The following is an 18,031-nucleotide window of genomic DNA, read 5'->3' on the forward strand; positions in this document are numbered from 1 at the left end:
TGAGAATTCAGAGGTTGACTATACATAGAACTCTGAGGCACCTAAAAACAATGATTTGGTAAGAGGAAAGTTGTCCCAGAAATAGAGTAAAGCAATGCTGAATACCCTAGAATAAGGAAAAAAGTAAAGATTACTACTGTTATTCATCAACAATGATTCTGCCTTAAAAATGGAAACTTCTTAGAGGTAGGAATCAGGGTTTCTGGTTACCAGTTTCATTATCTAGTACAATAACTTGATGAATGTCTTTTTTTTTTTGGTCTCACTTTTGAAGAAGAATTTTAACAAATTATTTCCCAACCATATAATAAAAAGTAACAAATTTATCCTCATTCAATGTCTCTATTTCCATAAGATGTAAAAATAGCCAACATACAATTTTTAGCTACTTGGATTTTGGTGTTTCTGAGCTCTTCTGGGGCAGCATTTCGTGAATGAGACTCTACAATAGATAGTACTTCGTTGTGGAAAAGGGTCCCTTTCAGTTTTGTCTGGAAAAGTATCCAAATCTTTGCTTTAGAAAGATTTCAGTGTGTACACTTTACTGTGTTGCACTTCATGTTTAGTAATTAAAAACGAGAATGAAACTGTGAATTTGCATGTGGGATGTGGCATGCGTGTGTTTGGTTGCCGATAGAGAGGGAAAATGAGTGGTTGATGGATAAGGATGGGGAATAAATTGTATTCCCTTTTGATGTTTTGAATTTAGTGACACATATTATCTGTTCAACAAAGTTGTTTAATTAAATGTTTTTAATGCAAATGGTAAAAATTCAGAGTTCTAACAATAATAATGAATTATTCTTTAGCAATACAAAAAATAGGCAGTGAAAGTTCTTCCACTCATGTCGAACATCCAAAAGCCCCTCCAAAGAAACAGCCACTGTTAAGTTCCAGAAATTTCTATGCTTTACAAGGCTATATGTTTTTATATCCTTTTCTAACACACACATGGGAATTACTTAGCCTATCTTTACTTACCAGTTGGGAATATATACATCTTCCTTTCTTTTAATGTTGCATAATATACATTTATACTACAAGTTTTTAGCCAGATCCCTGTAAGGGGACATGTAGACAGTTTTCACCTTTGGCTGTTATAACTGATGCTGTGATGAACATCTACACATGCATTTTTCTACAAATGTATAAGTGTAATTGAGGAATGAATTCTTGGAAATAGTATTAATGGATCAAAGGGTTAATACATTTACAATTTGTTATTGCCAGATTATCCTCCAAATAGATGGCACTCCCAAGAACAATATAAAGTGCCTGCTTTCCCATTACCAACACTTTGTATTATAAAATTTTATTTATTTATATTTGTTAATGTGGTAGATAAAAATGAATCTTGTTTTCATTTGTAGCTAGTAAGTCATAGAGCCAAAATTTGACGTCAGGCTTTTCACTGAGCTGGTACTCTTACTACAAAGCTGGAACTAATATTCTTAACTACTACACTATGTTGCCTAAACATAGTAAATAAGGTTGAGCATCTTTGCATATTTTGTAAGGCATTTACATTTTTTGTTTATGTGCCTTTGTCCATATTTCTATTATGGATTTACTATCATTTTTTAAATGTTTTGTTACTGGCAAGAATCATAGATATAAATCAGCCAAGAAGAATCAAGAGATGCTAAAACTAGTAGGTGAAAAGGTGAATGCAGAACAGGATATTTACAGAGGCCTTAACTACTTATTACTCCTTCAAAACCCTGAATGAAATAGAAAAAAAAAAGCACTGATTGAATAGAAAAGGGAAAATGGAACTTTACAGTGGAGAAACCTGGCAGACACCAACTCAATCATGTGATCAAGGTTAGCTTCACTAGTAATGAGACAAATCAAATTTTGCGTACCACATAAGATGCAGTGAGAAGAACATAGCACCTGTTCTGTGATTTTTCTGCCAAATATGCAACCTTGACTATAATCATGAGGAAACATCAGACAAGTTGAGGAACATTCTAAAAAGTGACTGGCCTATAAATCTTAAAAGATATCGAAATCCTAAAAGACAGGAAAAGTAAATTTGAAATTATTTCAAAATAAAAAGAGAAAGTTCTCATTTTATAACTTGGTACTAATTCATTTTGTCAAACCAATATCAAAATCCACTACGGTAAATGTATAACTAGTTTTTAGAGGTATATTTATCAAAAAAAGTTTGTTATAATTGATTCCTCCATTTCCTCTATTATATTCAAATCCAGGGCAGTTTTAAATCTGTTATATACAGTCTCTCCTCATTATTCACACATTTCATATTTAGAATTCAACTACTTACTAAAATTTATTTGTAGTTCCCGAATCGGTACTCAACATACTTTTACAGTCATTCATGGATATATGCAGAGCTGTGAAAAACTTGCATCACCAGATGTACATGTTCCCAACTGAGGTCTAACTGCTTTCTTGTTTTATTTCTTATACTGTAAATAATTCTCCTTTTTTTACAATTTATTTAGTGCCTAGTTTTTCACATTTTTGTGCTTTTTGTTGGTGATTTCACAGTTTAAAATGGCTCCCCAGTATAGTGCTGAAGTACACTCTGCTGTTGTAAGCACAATGAAGGCTCTGAAGTGCCTTATGAAGAAGAAAAATGTGTGCTAAATTAGCTTTGTTAGGGCATGAGATATAGTGCTATTGGCCATGCATGCAATGTTAATAATTCGATAATATATATTTTTAAAGGTGTCTTTAAACAGAAACACAGATAAAACAAGATTATATTAATTGGTTGACAATAATATCATGGCCACTCACTTACTACCATAAATAACAGACAACTGTATTTCTAATATGAACACCAAACTTCTACCTCAGGGAGGTACACATTTGCCCTCAAACTCCATCAGATCAGTATCTATTCTTCAAATTTTTCCAAATTTTGAGAAATAGCTAATTTTTATTATTTAATGAGACTATTAATTGTCTGTATCTATTGTTTGAAGTTTAATTTTACTCAATAATCAGAATCTGGGACATTTATTAAAATAGATATCAAAATTCAATGGAAAGTTCAGCCTTAAAAGATATACTCTTTGATCTCTGGTCTCGCCAGAATTTCGGAATCAACAGTACTACACTAAGGCAGGCAGTTTAGAAGAGCCATGGGAGTGGGGAAGATGATATTGAGTGTGGGCCATGGTACAGGTATGTAGTGAGCGTATCCCCAGAAAGAACATTATCAAATTTCCTGCAGGTTTAAGATTCAGATTTGTTTTTATAGAACACAAATTATTAGGAAACATTAAAAATGTTGCCAAGGTTGCTAACAAGGATTTTGGCTTATAGTAGGCTTGTCAGATAAAATACTCAGATTAAGTACAGCATGAAATATACTTGAAAATGATTTGTCAGTTATCTGAAATTAAGTGGTACCCTATATTTTTATTTGTTAAATCTGGCAACCCTATAGCCTTACTTTTTTGAAATGTTTTTAAAGGCACAAGAAGTATGAATATTCAAGCAGGTGAAAGCTTGAAGCTTAATAAAAACAAATCCAAAAGTCAAATCTGGAAGTATTCTGCATGACAGTTCATCAAAGTATAAAAAATCTGTTTTTTAAAAGGGAGTTTAAACTAACTTTCCCTAAAAGGGACTCTGTTTTTCATTGCTACTACAGAATGGGACTGCTTTTGATATTATTAAATGGAAATTAGTTTAAAGAAAAAGGAAATACCAAGCCTTTAAGTTTTATGGTTGGAATGAAATATTCTTTACTAGAAGTAAAGGAGAAAAAGCTCACCTAGAGATGGAAGATAGCCTGATGCCAAAATTGCATTGAACTCAAAAATTACTTTTAAGGTACAATTAGTGGCTTTTTATTGAAATAATAGTGCGGTGAGTCAACAATGACATAAACCAGTGGCCTTGAAGAAACATATATAACTTATTACAATTGCTTACTCTTATGCATAATTCTTCAAGGAGTTAAATTAAAGCTTGTGTGCTTACTTGTTCCTCACCTCTTGAGAAACATGACCCTTTACAAATCTCTGAGGTCTGACATGTTTTATTTTAGCTATATAAAATATTTATTAAAGAAAATTGATTTTTCTTTTACCTCATGTCACTAAAAAACATATACTTTTTTTTTTTTTCAAGATCACTATTTGACATGTTCTTTATTACAGGCAGTGAGGTCACTTAAGGAGACAATCGAAGACTGTTGGGACCAGGATGCAGAGGCTCGGCTTACTGCACAGTGTGCTGAGGAGAGGATGGCTGAACTTATGATGATTTGGGAAAGAAACAAATCTGTGAGCCCAACAGTCAATCCAATGTCTACGGCTATGCAGAATGAGCGGTAAGACCCAGAGGGGCATTCATCAGTCGTATTGAAAACTGAACAGAGAACAGGAAATAAATACTATTCATCCAGTCTAGTAGTGCAATGATTAACTCATCCAATCTAATATTATATTTTTTTTTTTTACTGAAGATTTTTGTTTAGTATAAGTGCACCATAGAATCTGTTTTTTATATCTAAAGAAATAGTAAAAGAGATCAGTCTTTCTCTGTTAATGCTTCAACTTCCTGATAATAAAGGTAAAACATTTTCATAGTTCCAAAACTTTGTAAGTACTTCTACATATATTGTCTTGTTTAGCCTTTGTTATTTTTCCTTTTCCCCCTGCTTTTTGTTTGTTTTTAAAAAAGAAATGGTATATAAACTTGCCTATGTATCTAACCACAATTTCACTGGAGACTAAGTTTCCAGGCTTCCTATCCAATGCCCTTTCTTACAGAATATACTACTACTACTTTTATATGAGAACAATTCATAAGATCTTCCCGTCCCATCATGAACATTATTTCATGAGACATTTCTTTATTAGAACAATGATTTTTGGTTCTAAATTAAAAGGCTTTTTAAAAAGCTTCCTAAAACTTGGAACTTTTAGGCTGTGTCATCTGTGTTTTTAGTTCCATATTTTGGTGGGGAGTCTTCCTATAAATTTGTCATTTTATCTAATACATGTTAAAAATTTTAAGAAAGGCATTCCGAAAAAAGTTACCAGGGAAAATTGAGATTAAAAATCACTTGATTCTTCTTCTTTTTTTTTTTTTTAATTGTGGTACATTGGTTAACAAAATCCAGTAAGTTTCAAGTGTATAATTAAATAGTAAGGCATATATATATATATATATATAGAGAGAGAGAGAGAGAGAGAGAGAGAGGCATATATAGGCATATATATATATATTGCATTGTGTTGTTCCAACCCTTAATTAGATTTCTTTCTGTCACCACATATTTGACCCTTTTTACCCCATCGAACTCCCCCCTCCCCCACTACCCTCTGGTAATCACTAGTCTGTTGTCCATGTCCATGAGTCTCTGTTTGTTTGTCATGTTTGTTTGTTGTTTTTAGGTTTATATCCCACATATAAGTGATATCATGTGATTTTCAACTTTTTCTATCTGGCTTATTTCGCTTAGCATGATTATCTCGAGGTCCATCCATGTTGTTGTAAATGGCAGAATTTCATCTCTTCTTATGGCTGAGTAATATTCCATTGTATATATGTACCTCTTCTTTATCCAGTCATCTATTGTAGGACACTTTGGTTGTTTCCATGTCCTGGCCACCCTGAATAATGCTGCTATGAATATCGGTGTGCAAATATCTTTTCAGATATGGGTTTTCAAGTCTTTGGGGTACTTACCCAGTAGAGGGATTGCTGGAGCATATGGTAGATCAATTCTTAGTTTTTTGAGGAACCTCCATACTGTTTTCCATAGTGGCTGTACCAATTTGCAGTCCCACAAGCAGTGTATGAGGATTCCTTTTTCTCTGCATCCTCTCCAGCATTTGTTATTATTTGTCCTGAAAAAATACTTGATTCTTGAATCATTTTCTGTGCTAGTTTTTATTGTTCTAATTTCTAAAGTGCAATTTATATTACAACTATAGGCCCAAAATTGGGTTTACACTACTTAGTTTAAGTTGAATTAACTTCAGCATGTAAACCCTTATGCCTTATAAATCAAGTCAAGGAAAGTAGAGATTAGCAATTCTAAATACAAGTTTTCTCACTTTATACATACATAAAGATAGTCTTCTGTTTCCATCTCACCTTATCTTTGTATTTTATGTATGCTCTAGTATGCTATTTGTACCTCTCTCAAGAGTCAGTTACTTTTACTTTAGATGCTCTTGAACTTTTCTTGAATGGTAAGAAGAACCCTTGATGTCCCCTCTTGCTTTGGCTATTTTTTGCTTTCTGCATCATTCAGCTCTACCCCTTACATGCTTCTCATGTCCAGTCACTTCTAAATAGTTGCCCCTAAATCATAGTTCATGCTATAGTCATTCCACTCTAGATTTCATTATATTGAATCTTACCCTTCACACCTCCTAAACTTCATTTTCTTATGCACTACAACAGCTTTTTATTTCTTTTTCTTCCTGTCATTCCCCTGAACTTCATCAGTCTTTCTTCATAGAATTTCTCCTTTAACTAGTGCTTTTCTCCTATAACACTTGCATCTTTTAATGTTCCCAATGTTTATACTTTGATTGTTTTAGTTAAAGCTACTCCTGGTTTTTATCTTAAATAGCATAAATATATTACAATGTGATGCTCAAGAACTGTCACACTCATGGTGTGACTATGACTGTGAAGAACCCTGGATAACTGGAGAACATTTCTGAATCTTTGATCCTTCACTTGAGTATCACATTCTGCCTTATACTCTGGGCTCTAGGACTTTCATTGATATGGCTTAGTCTACCCCAGGAAGATACATTCCATTGCTAGACTATGCTTCTTTTTGGAAGTACTTTGGAACAACCTAAATGCTTATGTTCTTTTTAAAATTTGGCTATTGGAACTTAATTGGTAACATATTTGTTGAGTAGCCACTGTGTATCTAGAATTATGAGAGTACAAAAGAAACATATGCTATGCCTCTCATGAAACTGCCTGATTGTGTAAGTAGACAACTCATAAAGATATATTCGGTAATGCTACAAAAGTCTAGGAGAGATTTTTAAATGAACTCTTGTAAACCAAAGTAACGAACATCTATAAAAATCATATCTAGATCCACATAGGTTTTTCCATAGGCTTAAATCATATAAAACTAGCATGTAGTAAATTATTAATTGATATTTGATTATTTGACTAGAATTTTTAAATTCTAGAGTGATATGGGTTAGGAATAAAATAAAAAGCACTTCATACTTTAAAATCAGAGGTGTTAAACTTGGAAAGTCAATTTATCATAAATGTACATTCTCAATGTGACACTTTTGTCTTTCTTTAAGCAACCTGTCACACAATAGGCGTGTGCCAAAGATTGGCCCTTATCCAGATTATTCTTCTTCCTCATACATTGAAGACTCTATCCATCACACTGATAGCATTGTGAAGAATATTTCCTCTGACCATTCGATGTCCAGCACACCTTTGACAATAGGAGAAAAGAACCGAAACTCAATTAACTATGAACGACAGCAAGCACAAGCTCGAATCCCCAGCCCTGAAACAAGTGTCACCAGCCTGTCCACCAACACAACAACTACAAACACCACTGGCCTCACTCCAAGCACTGGCATGACCACTATATCTGAGATGCCATACCCAGATGAAACAAATCTTCATGCCACAAATATTTCACAGCCAGTTGGGCCAACTCCTGTCTGCTTACAACTGACAGAAGAAGACTTGGAGACCAATAAGCTAGACCCAAAAGAAGTTGATAAGAACCTCAAGGAAAGTTCTGATGAGAATCTCATGGAGCATTCTCTTAAACAGTTCAGTGGGCCAGACCCACTGAGCAGTACCAGTTCTAGCTTGCTTTACCCACTCATAAAGCTTGCAGTAGAAGTGACTGGACAGCAGGACTTCACACAGGCTGCCAATGGCCAAGCATGTTTAATTCCTGATGTCCCGCCTACACAAATCTATCCTCTCCCCAAGCAACAAAACCTTCCTAAGAGACCTACTAGTTTGCCTTTAAACACCAAAAATTCAACAAAAGAGCCCCGGCTGAAATTTGGCAGCAAGCACAAATCAAACTTGAAACAAGTAGAAACTGGAGTTGCCAAGATGAATACAATCAATGCTGCAGAACCTCATGTGGTGACGGTCACCATGAATGGTGTGGCAGGTAGAAACCACAGCGTTAATTCCCATGCTGCCACTATTCAGTATGCCAATGGGGCAGTACCATCTGGCCAGACAGCCAACACAGTGGTACATAGGGCCCAAGAAATGCTGCAGAATCAATTCATTGGTGAGGACACCAGGCTGAATATTAATTCCAGTCCTGATGAGCATGAACCTTTATTGAGGCGAGAGCAACAGGCTGGCCATGATGAAGGTGTTCTGGATCGTCTTGTGGACAGGAGGGAACGGCCACTGGAAGGTGGCCGAACTAATTCCAATAACAACAACAGTAATCCATGTTCAGAGCAAGATATTCTTACACAGGATGTTCCAAGCACAGTAGCAGATCCTGGACCATCAAAGCCCAAAAGAGCACAGAGGCCTAATTCTTTGGATCTTTCAGCTACAAATGTCCTTGATGGCAACAGTTTGCAATGTAAGTGGAAGGATCATGTAATCTCTCCTGCTTGTCTTTGGGACCATTTAAGTAACTAGTTAGATAGAATCAGACTGCGTTTCAAGTAGTAATAAAATAAAATAAGCCATTTGGTTAGACCTCAAAAGTGATTAAACTATTATAAAGAAAAAAGTAATTTTTTCGTTGTTGATAATTAAAAAGTCAATGTCACAATAGAATAATTATCAATTTAATATATGCCTTATGTAGCTACTGGTTTATAATGCAATTCACATATTTGCTATCAATGGTTAAGATTAAATAAATATTTACCAGTTTAAAAGCTCCAAGTAAAATGATGCCAGTATAACTTTTGAAAGTTTGTTGAGCATATTAATATCTATTATATACACTTAGATTTTATCAGATTTAATAAATCTTAAAAGACCAGAGAGAATTCAGAAAAGCCACTATAAAGAAACTATAAAGATTGTTCTTGGTTTTTTAACATCATCTTTTTCAAGAGTATGTGTTGATTCTCCTACATGCCTATAGCATTGTGCTATGGGCCCCCTAACAACTTAAATAGCTAAAACAAATAACTTGATACTTGGTTTCTAGCCCTAAAGAAATTATAACACAAGACAGAAGAGCTCACCAAAATCTTTAATAGTCATTATTATACAAAATGTTTTCTCTTTTAGACAGACAACACTTATGAAGAAAAACAAAGTCATGTTTTATGGTTTTTGTCAAGGACTACAAAATGGGCTGAAGGGAATGAGCTCTCAAAAATCAGTTAGTAGAATCTAGCACCTTGCTTGAGTGGTTTGTACTATAGAGCAGTGGTCCACCTCAGAGTATCAGGCATTAGATTCTCGTAGCAGTACTGGTCCCTTTTTGGGGACCAGAGCATCAGGCATTAGATTCTCGTAGGAGTACTGGTCCCTTTTTGGCACAAGGGACCGGTACTCCTACGAGAATCTAATGCCTGATACTCTGAGGTGGAGCTGAGGTGGTGATGTTAGGGCTGGGGAGCAGCTGCAAATACAGATGAATCTTTGCTTGCTCACCTGCCGCTTACCTCTTGCTGTGCGGCCCAGTTCCTAACAGGCCACCAACTAGACCAGTCCATGGCCCAGGAGTTGGGACCCCTGCTGTAGACCACTTGACATACCCTATGGCAGGGTTTCATATCAGTAAGATTTCTTATCAGGTATGGAAGAGGGAGTTACTTGAAAATTTGCATTCCACTATTTATGTCATTGTTCTGTAGAATATCATATGTCAAGTGCCTTTTTGATTTGATCTACTTTGAGCATTAAGTAGAATGATTTAAATGTATTTTGCCAAGTTAAGATTGCTACCAGTAACCAAAGGATTTGAGAATACAGCTGAGCATTTTGAATTTTCTCCCCTGTTTTTGTTTTTTTTGTGGTTTTTAAGTATTTTCTTCCTATAGAATAATTTCTTCCTATAGAATAATTCAACCAGTTATAAAAACATTGTACTTAAAGAGTCTCAAAAATAAGTTGGTTAAATTTTGCCTGGCATCATGAATTTCAAGAAAAGTCCATTAGCACCTCCTACAAACATTAGTTTGATCTGTTCTCGAGTTACAACTCTAACATTACTTTTTAATAGTTTCTTTATATGTTATTCATTTTTCTGTACTTTTATTTTCAGTGGGTGAGTCAATACAAGATGGCAAATCAGGATCTGGTGAAAAGATCAAGAAACGTGTGAAAACTCCCTATTCTCTTAAGCGATGGCGCCCCTCCACCTGGGTCATCTCCACTGAATCACTGGACTGTGAGGTCAACAACAATGGCAGTGATAGGGCAGTTCATTCTTCTAAGTCTAGCACTGCTGTTTACCTTGCAGAAGGAGGCACTGCCACAACCATGGTGTCTAAAGATATAGGAATGAACTGTCTGTGAAATGCTTTCAAGCCTATGGAGTGAAATTATTTTTTGCATCATTTAAACATGCAGAAGACATTAAAAAACAAAACAAAACTGCTTTATCCTCCTGTCAGTACCCACTCCCACCCCTGCAACAAGGACTTGCTTTAAATAGATTTCAGCTATGCAGAAAAATTTAGCTTATGCTTCCATATTTTTTAATTTCGTTTTTTTAAGTTTTGCACTTTTGTTTAGTCTCGCTAAAGTTATATTTGTCTGTTATGACCACAGAACTATATGTGTGTGTATCAAAAGTGGTCTCAAAATATTTTTTTAAGAAAAAAAGCAAAAACAATGTGTTGCTGATAATCAGTTTGAAACAGTTTCTAAAGGTTATTAAAACAGAAGCAAATTAAGACAGATTTGACTGCAGTGGTGTCTAGTATCCACGTTTTATTTCTGGGCACAAGCTAGTTTATATGTTGATATGTTCCTGAACACACTGTCTTTTGGACATTCTTTTCTCTTGTGTTTTGTTTGAATGTGCAATAGTCTATAGGCCACAAATAAGCTTTCTTGTAAGCTCTCTTCCTAACAGAGCACACATTCTTCCATAATATGAACATTTTTCTTCCCCATTTCCCATACTTTTGGCGAGTCTGTTCTATGACACTGAATTTTGCAGAAGAGAAAGCAGCTACCTGATTTCTTGCTTTCTCTCTCCTTATGGAGAATGCAGAAGCATTGTCTCAAAGGGCTCTAAAGAAGGAACTACCAAAACCTAATTTGAAATGTTATTTCTTTTAACCTTCCAGATCCTAAATGTTTCCTTCCAGGCATTTTAATAAACATATTTGGTTCTGGTTTTGGAAGTTCATAAGAGAGCGTAGAACAAAGTAGAGGAAGTCAAATATTAGCTTTTTTTCATTTTATTTTATTTTTATATGTATGTTATATTTCATTTTCATTTATTTAAGAAGCACATTTTTATCAGAAAACTTACAGAGCTATACTTATATGGAATTTTTAAGTAGGTAGATGGTTAAGACAGTATAGTGTTATATCCTCCATTCTTGGACTAGGCCATCTTTGACTCAAATAAAATTACATTTTCTGTTTAAAATAACTTCAAAAGTGATTCATAGTTTTGAGCCTGTAGTATCTTTTTATCCCCTTCCCAAGCAAAGCCTGATGACTATCTGAAAATGATTCCTCTTCCCATGACCTAAAACACTATGTGGAAACATCATTCAACTGGCAAGCCAAGTCTCTGTGGAAGGAAGGGTTGCTGCCAAGCCTCTCATCATTGAGCAGACTGAGACTTCACCTGTCTCTTTTCAGAACTGTTTTTTCACTAATCCTATTTTCATAATTTCTCCTTTTGCCAATTTTTCACACAATCTGTGATATGTTAGCAGCATTTATTATTTACATTATATTCTAATGTACTTTTTAGTGATAGTATTTTATGTATCCTTCAAATCATGTTGTTTTTTTAAAGCTTCCTTTGCTTTTTTCATTTCTGATAATCGTCTCTAAAACAACTGCATTTTTAAAATAAAGCACTTTATGTCAAATAAGGGACTTTTTTTTATAAGCACAAATTACTTTCTATCAATTTGCAAACGGTGATGCTCTCACTTATTTTTTACAGAGTACTTAGAGTACTTAGTACCTATTATCTAATTAAGTTCTAAGATTTCTCTGGGAGATAAAAAGCTAAGAGGAAAGCAAAAGTCCCCTGAACAATATTTTCTCACTCATATTCCTCTATCTTCATCACTTAGCTAAAAACAGCCTAAATTTCCTAATTTGCTATCCATAATACTTATGACTTGTATATAAGCCTTCTCTTGTTTGCCATATCCTGTGATCTTATGAGTTAGATACTAAACACTTAACCATTTATTCAGCTACATTGCTAAACACGGTTTTGAATTCTTAAATTAAGATTCTTCTACTAGTGCCCAGGATTTCCACCTTTTTTATGTTTTATTGGCCTTTATCTTGATTCAGACCCTTAAAAATTTTTTGGTCTTCTGGCATCAATTTTTTTTCCATTTAGTTATTCTTTTATCTATGTAATGAATTATTTATATCTTTCCCAGTAAATTTTCACTTAGTTCCCTTGCCTTTAAATGTCATTCTACTGCATTTCAGAATATTATTTTCAAACATTTGTAGGACATCTTTGAGTCAAAATATAGTCCTTCTTTAATTGAAAGCATTAAGGATAACTGACCATTTGAAATCTAGCCGATCTTTTCCTGACAGAGAAGAGTTACCTTACATTCTACTATACTTTGTGTTTGGGCCAGTTGTACGTTTTCCAACATTTTCAATATTTAATAATAAAATACTTTCAAAAATTAATATACCAAATTGAAAGAACTCCTTATAGTTTCCTATTTCATGCAAGCATTTTAAAAAGAAATTTCCCCAGTTTTTTTGTAGACTTTTGAAAAAGAAGTAGAAAATGTAGATCATTTTAATAAATTTTACATTAAATTGTACAGCAGACTTATTTTTAGAATCTGTTTGTAATATACAAGCAAGCAAAATGACTTAAATACTTACTTGCTAATTTTATTCATCTAATAACAAATGTTTCCTAAAGCTTATATTTAACTGCTATCACAAATTTCGCATGTAGAAAAGCATTTGAGTCCTTTTGAATAAAAGTCCATTTAATGAAAAAATACTAAATTCATTTAGCAAGATAGTATCACAACCTTAAAAGCATTATAATAGGTAATCAAAGTCTAATATTAATTCCCTTAACTATCATAACTGTATATCAGAACTAAGTAATTGAAAGAACTTGATTTGAATTGTATTTAGACAAAAATGGTTTGATTATAATTCCTAAAAATGTTCCCCCTTTTTAAATGCATAATCAGGTGGGGGAACCCTAATATCAGTGTAAAACGTTATGGTAAGGTACAGGAGTGAAATACTAGTAATTGACCCTTTGTTGCATACTGAATCCTGAGATATACATACTCTGTCTCTTTTAGTCCAAATAACCATATAAAGATTATAGTTAATATTCCCCTTTTACAGATGCATACTAAGAAATTCGCCCAAGGCCCTCATCTAATAATAGACAAAACTGGGGTTTTAGCCTAGGTTTGCCTCTTCACACCTCATCCATACCATTCTACCTACACACTACGACAGGGTATATAACATACTGACATTTTGTAAGAAATTCAGTCATTATATTCTAGCACAATTGTGGCTTCTTTATAAGCCAAATCGGATACCTTAATGATGTTAAAAGTTAAGCAGCCACATAAGAAGACATATTTATTCTGATTGTTGCTTGAGAAATAATTACTAAATCAAGACAAAATTCTATCTTACCTCTGCCATCATGAATCTTAAAATCATTTCACTTCTCTTCACTCCTAACATTGTTATATTGAGAAACTAAGGTAAAGTAAATCTTAAGGTAAAATTGAAGGTGGCTTATGAGAACAGAGACTTTTTCCTAAGTTGATTCTGGGCTTGTTTTGAAGGAATTAATTTAACATGGACTTTTAGTCTCCTCACTCCTTTGACTCCATCTTGAAATTTTCTGCTTTTAGTGACTTTAGAAAATTTTACTAATTCAGAGAACTAATTGAAGAGGATGTAGGAGGCATACTTGGATACTGTCCTTTTGATAATGCAATTTGTATAGCTTCCTTAACATATGTCCACATGTTCCAGAAAACTTGTGTCGGTTCTAAAGGTGAAAATAATTTTTAAGAGGTAGGAACACTCAAGTATTATTTCAGTGGGAATTATCACAAAACTTGGCAAGCATTTTTATTTAAAATACTTATAAATTTGGCTTCTAAAGCCAAGTGAAATACCTGGTAGGCTGTAGCTCTTTACTGAACCTTCCATTCTCAACCTTTCTCTCCAAAGTCATTTAAAATGGAAAAATATTTCGACAGACTTTTAGTCTCTTTTTTTCATATTTATGGAATGAATATTTACTGGAGGGAGATGATAGTTAATGGAATTTGAGATTACTTACATTTCTATACAACCTTTTATAAATTTATGTTGAATTTATTATCAGTTAAATATAGATTATTACATGACTATTCACAGTTTGCTTTATATATTACTTTACCTTCCAAGCTAACTCTTTAAAGTTACAATCTGTACACGTTAGTTGATTATTTAGACCAGTTATTCCAGAAATTGCATAACAGTCCTACATATACCCCAGAGGTCTTTTTCAGACTAAGATGTTTCTAAACATTCGTACTTCTTACTGTCAGTTTGCTCTTCAGTAGATAAAATTGCATTTTAACTTTTAGATTCTGAACTATGCAAACTTTAGCCAAAACTACCTTGCATGACCTACTCTTTAAATATCCTCCTTGATTAAGTAAATCTGGCAAGTCGCAACTCGAGCTAATTACACAAATGTTATTATCAAAGGAAGGCTTTTCTACAGGTTCCCAGATTAACATAGAAGAAGAAAGGAAGTCTCAGGGTGCTCTGGTACACCTAAATGTTACTTTCCTCAATCACCTCTTAGTTTGTATCTGACTGTATCCTCTGGTTATCTGACTTGCAATCTTCTGTGTGAGAAAAGTTTCCTTCATATCTATTTTGTTTCCCTCCTGTTTTCATTTTATATCCAATTCTCTTACCCAGTAGTGAAAAACAGCAGTTGGTTCTCCTCTTCAACATTGTTATTCTTCAATATTTAGGCTTCTCATTTAACATCTAAGTCTCGGTTCTTCAAACAAAATTGTTTTGATCCCTTTAGCATTTTCTCCTCAGTCCTGTTTTAATAACTATTTATATTTAAGAATACCTAAAATTATATTTTTGTTAAATTTAAATTCATTATTCCAGTGAATAGTTCAAGAGGATAGAATTGAGAATTAAGATGTTAACCATTTGACAATAGATCCAACCATTAGATTTTCAGCAAATCACTTAAAGTTTTGTATCATCTAATATTTTCTATTAAATTGTGGAGTTTTATGATTTTATCTTCTCATTAGTTAGAACTAAAAAGCCATGCATACAAAATTATATATCATTTTGCCATTAAAAATGTTTTAACATATTGCAGTTAGCTTAGCATTATGATTGAGCCACATAAAACATATGTATGTTTTACATATTTCTTTGTAATAAATATGAAACACAAAGCGCAGCATTAACTTTCAAAAGCAAACCCTACAACAATCAGGTATTATCTATGTACATTTTTGAAGACCACTTTTGAAATACTTATCATTGTTTTGCAGCATAGTCTATAAATTCACTGAACTTTTAAGTGACTGGTTAAAGTTGTGTGTGCATATTAAAAAAGAAACAGGATTTTATCTGATGGCTGATACATTTGAAAGTAAATACTTAAGAATTTATGCTGTGTATTAAAATTATGCCCCAAATAAATTTATCATATCTTGAAAATTTCAATTCCGTTATTACTGTGATGTTTATGGTGTTTCTATTAAACATGTGACAGGCATTTTTAAAACTTAATTTGGAACCCAGATTTTAAAATCTGGGTAAGAGAGAAAGAATCTTTAGAAATGAATCACATTAGGGCATCAAGTTATGATTGAATTTTTAAGCAAAAAATTGTATTTTAAACTATAACTTGGATTTTTTAAATGATTTAAAAGGTATCGTGGGTTTTTTCCATTTTATTTGTACTTTTAGATTTTAGAAACATGTTTTAGACTCACTCTATAGACGTAATATTACTTAAAAACTCAGGGCCCCTTCCATCCCTTTGCACATTGAAAACCTTCAATTGATGGTAAATAAGCAATTAGATCCAGTTAAATATTTAAAGCGTTGTACACACAGTTCATTTAATGTTTCATCTTAGGATTTGATTTAATTTACATAGATGTAATATCGTTTCCTTAATCATAAAAAACTTGCCCAGTTAAATAATTACTGAATAGATGGAAATGATTCAACTAATTGGCTACATGTTGCAGAATATTTGGATCTTAAGAGTTGAAGCATCACCTTCAAACCATTTCTGTTCTTTGGTCAAATGGTTATGCATAATGGGACTTATTGGTTTATTTTATTATATTTTTTAATGGGAGAACTTAGTTATTCTGAGATGAAATTTCTCAGGAGGTGTAATTCAACATTATAAAACTGTCTTCTAAAAGTGAACTAATGTGTTTATAGCTTTAGTAATAGCTTGAAAGGTTTGAAAAGGTAGCCTCTGGTAACCTATTTATCTCCAATCCAAATAGAATTTTTCTTCCAATCAGACAAGTTCAAGCTCTAAATTGGTATGCCATATACTTAAAATCCTAGCAGTGAAGTGATTTGTTATCAGTCTCTTGTCTCAGGCTCTTCACCTTATTACCAATCCTCGTAAATATGATAGGGAAACATTTTTAAAGAAATTTAATAATAAGAAAGCTAAATTACTAAAAGATTCAATTCAAAGATAGGTCCTGGTTTAACATTAAATTGCCTGGCTTCTGTGGCTTTTTCTGGTCACATTTATTTATTTAAACAGTTTTTGTATGCCTTATCATCATGTTTCCATGGAGATTATATTGTATAAGTGTATAAGCTGGAATCATCCTTAATTTTCTGTTGATAATTTTTCAAATGAAGATAAGTGGATAATTTAATATACACTAACTTAGGGTGTTGTTATAGCCGAAACATGGGGATGTGTAGCTGCCGTGCTTTTTCTGAATGGCAGGAGAAACGTAAGCTACAGAGTATTCATTTCTGAGGATACTTTTCTGGAGTAAGAAAGGCTGAAAATTATTGTCAATTCCTCAGAATCTTCTGCCTTGTTAACGGGTATCTTTTGTTGGTGTATTTTGCTCTTACATTACAGATAGAATATCATATATGAATTTATGAATAATTTCAGTTATTTTGCTTTTGTATAAGCTGTCTGAGACCTTGCAATGCTGTATAAGTTGTGTTTGATGGATCAGTGTATAAAATAAAGCAAATCACTTTTCTTTTGTATTATCTATGGATGCCACTATGAAAGTTGACATAAGCCACTAAAGAGTTTTCTATGAATAATTGTAAGTAAATGCTTTGATATATATAAACCTAAATAAAAAGATTGTATTGATACAGAGACATTGGAGGAGATTTTAAGACAGTTCTTTAGGTTTAAAAAAGGCTTGCTGTAAAATGGTGCATTATTCCATTTATTAAAGATCATGTTAATGACAACAGTAATTGTATCTTTTGATTTCATGAGGTCACCAGAAATTATGATTGTTAGTGTGGTATTTAGGGCATTTTGCACCAGGATAGCACATGTTCTATCTAATAAGACTTTCATTCCTCAGTATTATACATCAAAATTAAAAAATCAGCTAATGATACAATAATAATTATACACCTACTGTATACCAAGTACTGTTAGTTATTTTACATATGTGCTGATAATTTTCACAGCGGTCCTACAAAATACATATTATTGTCCCCTTTTTACAAATTAAAAAACTGTGGCTTAAAGAAGTTAAATACCTTGCCCAAAACCACAGAATTGGTAAAGATGAGATTCTAATATGTTTTCCATTTTGCTTTGAACTACAGTTTTTAATCTCTGGTTATGGAAAGAGAAACA

The 18,031-nt window shown here is 33.2% G+C and overlaps 1 protein-coding gene across 1 annotated transcript in view; it reads left to right on the forward strand.

Moving 5' to 3' along the window:
- The window catches only part of BMPR2 (bone morphogenetic protein receptor type 2), a 145,392-nt gene extending 127,759 nt beyond the window's left edge, over positions 1 to 17,633 (forward strand). Inside the window, exons 11-13 of the mRNA XM_039844471.1 lie at positions 4,146 to 4,318; positions 7,287 to 8,566; positions 10,214 to 17,633. Of these exons, the coding sequence (XP_039700405.1) occupies positions 4,146 to 4,318; positions 7,287 to 8,566; positions 10,214 to 10,467 (1,707 nt within the window). The 3' untranslated portion in view covers positions 10,468 to 17,633. The remainder of the gene's footprint in view (positions 1 to 4,145; positions 4,319 to 7,286; positions 8,567 to 10,213) is intronic.
- The last annotated feature ends 398 nt before the right edge of the window (positions 17,634 to 18,031 follow it).

Source organism: Pteropus medius, unplaced genomic scaffold (genome assembly GCF_902729225.1).
Source record: "Pteropus medius unplaced genomic scaffold, Ma_sr-lr_union100, whole genome shotgun sequence".
Taxonomy (NCBI): domain Eukaryota; kingdom Metazoa; phylum Chordata; class Mammalia; order Chiroptera; family Pteropodidae; genus Pteropus; species Pteropus medius.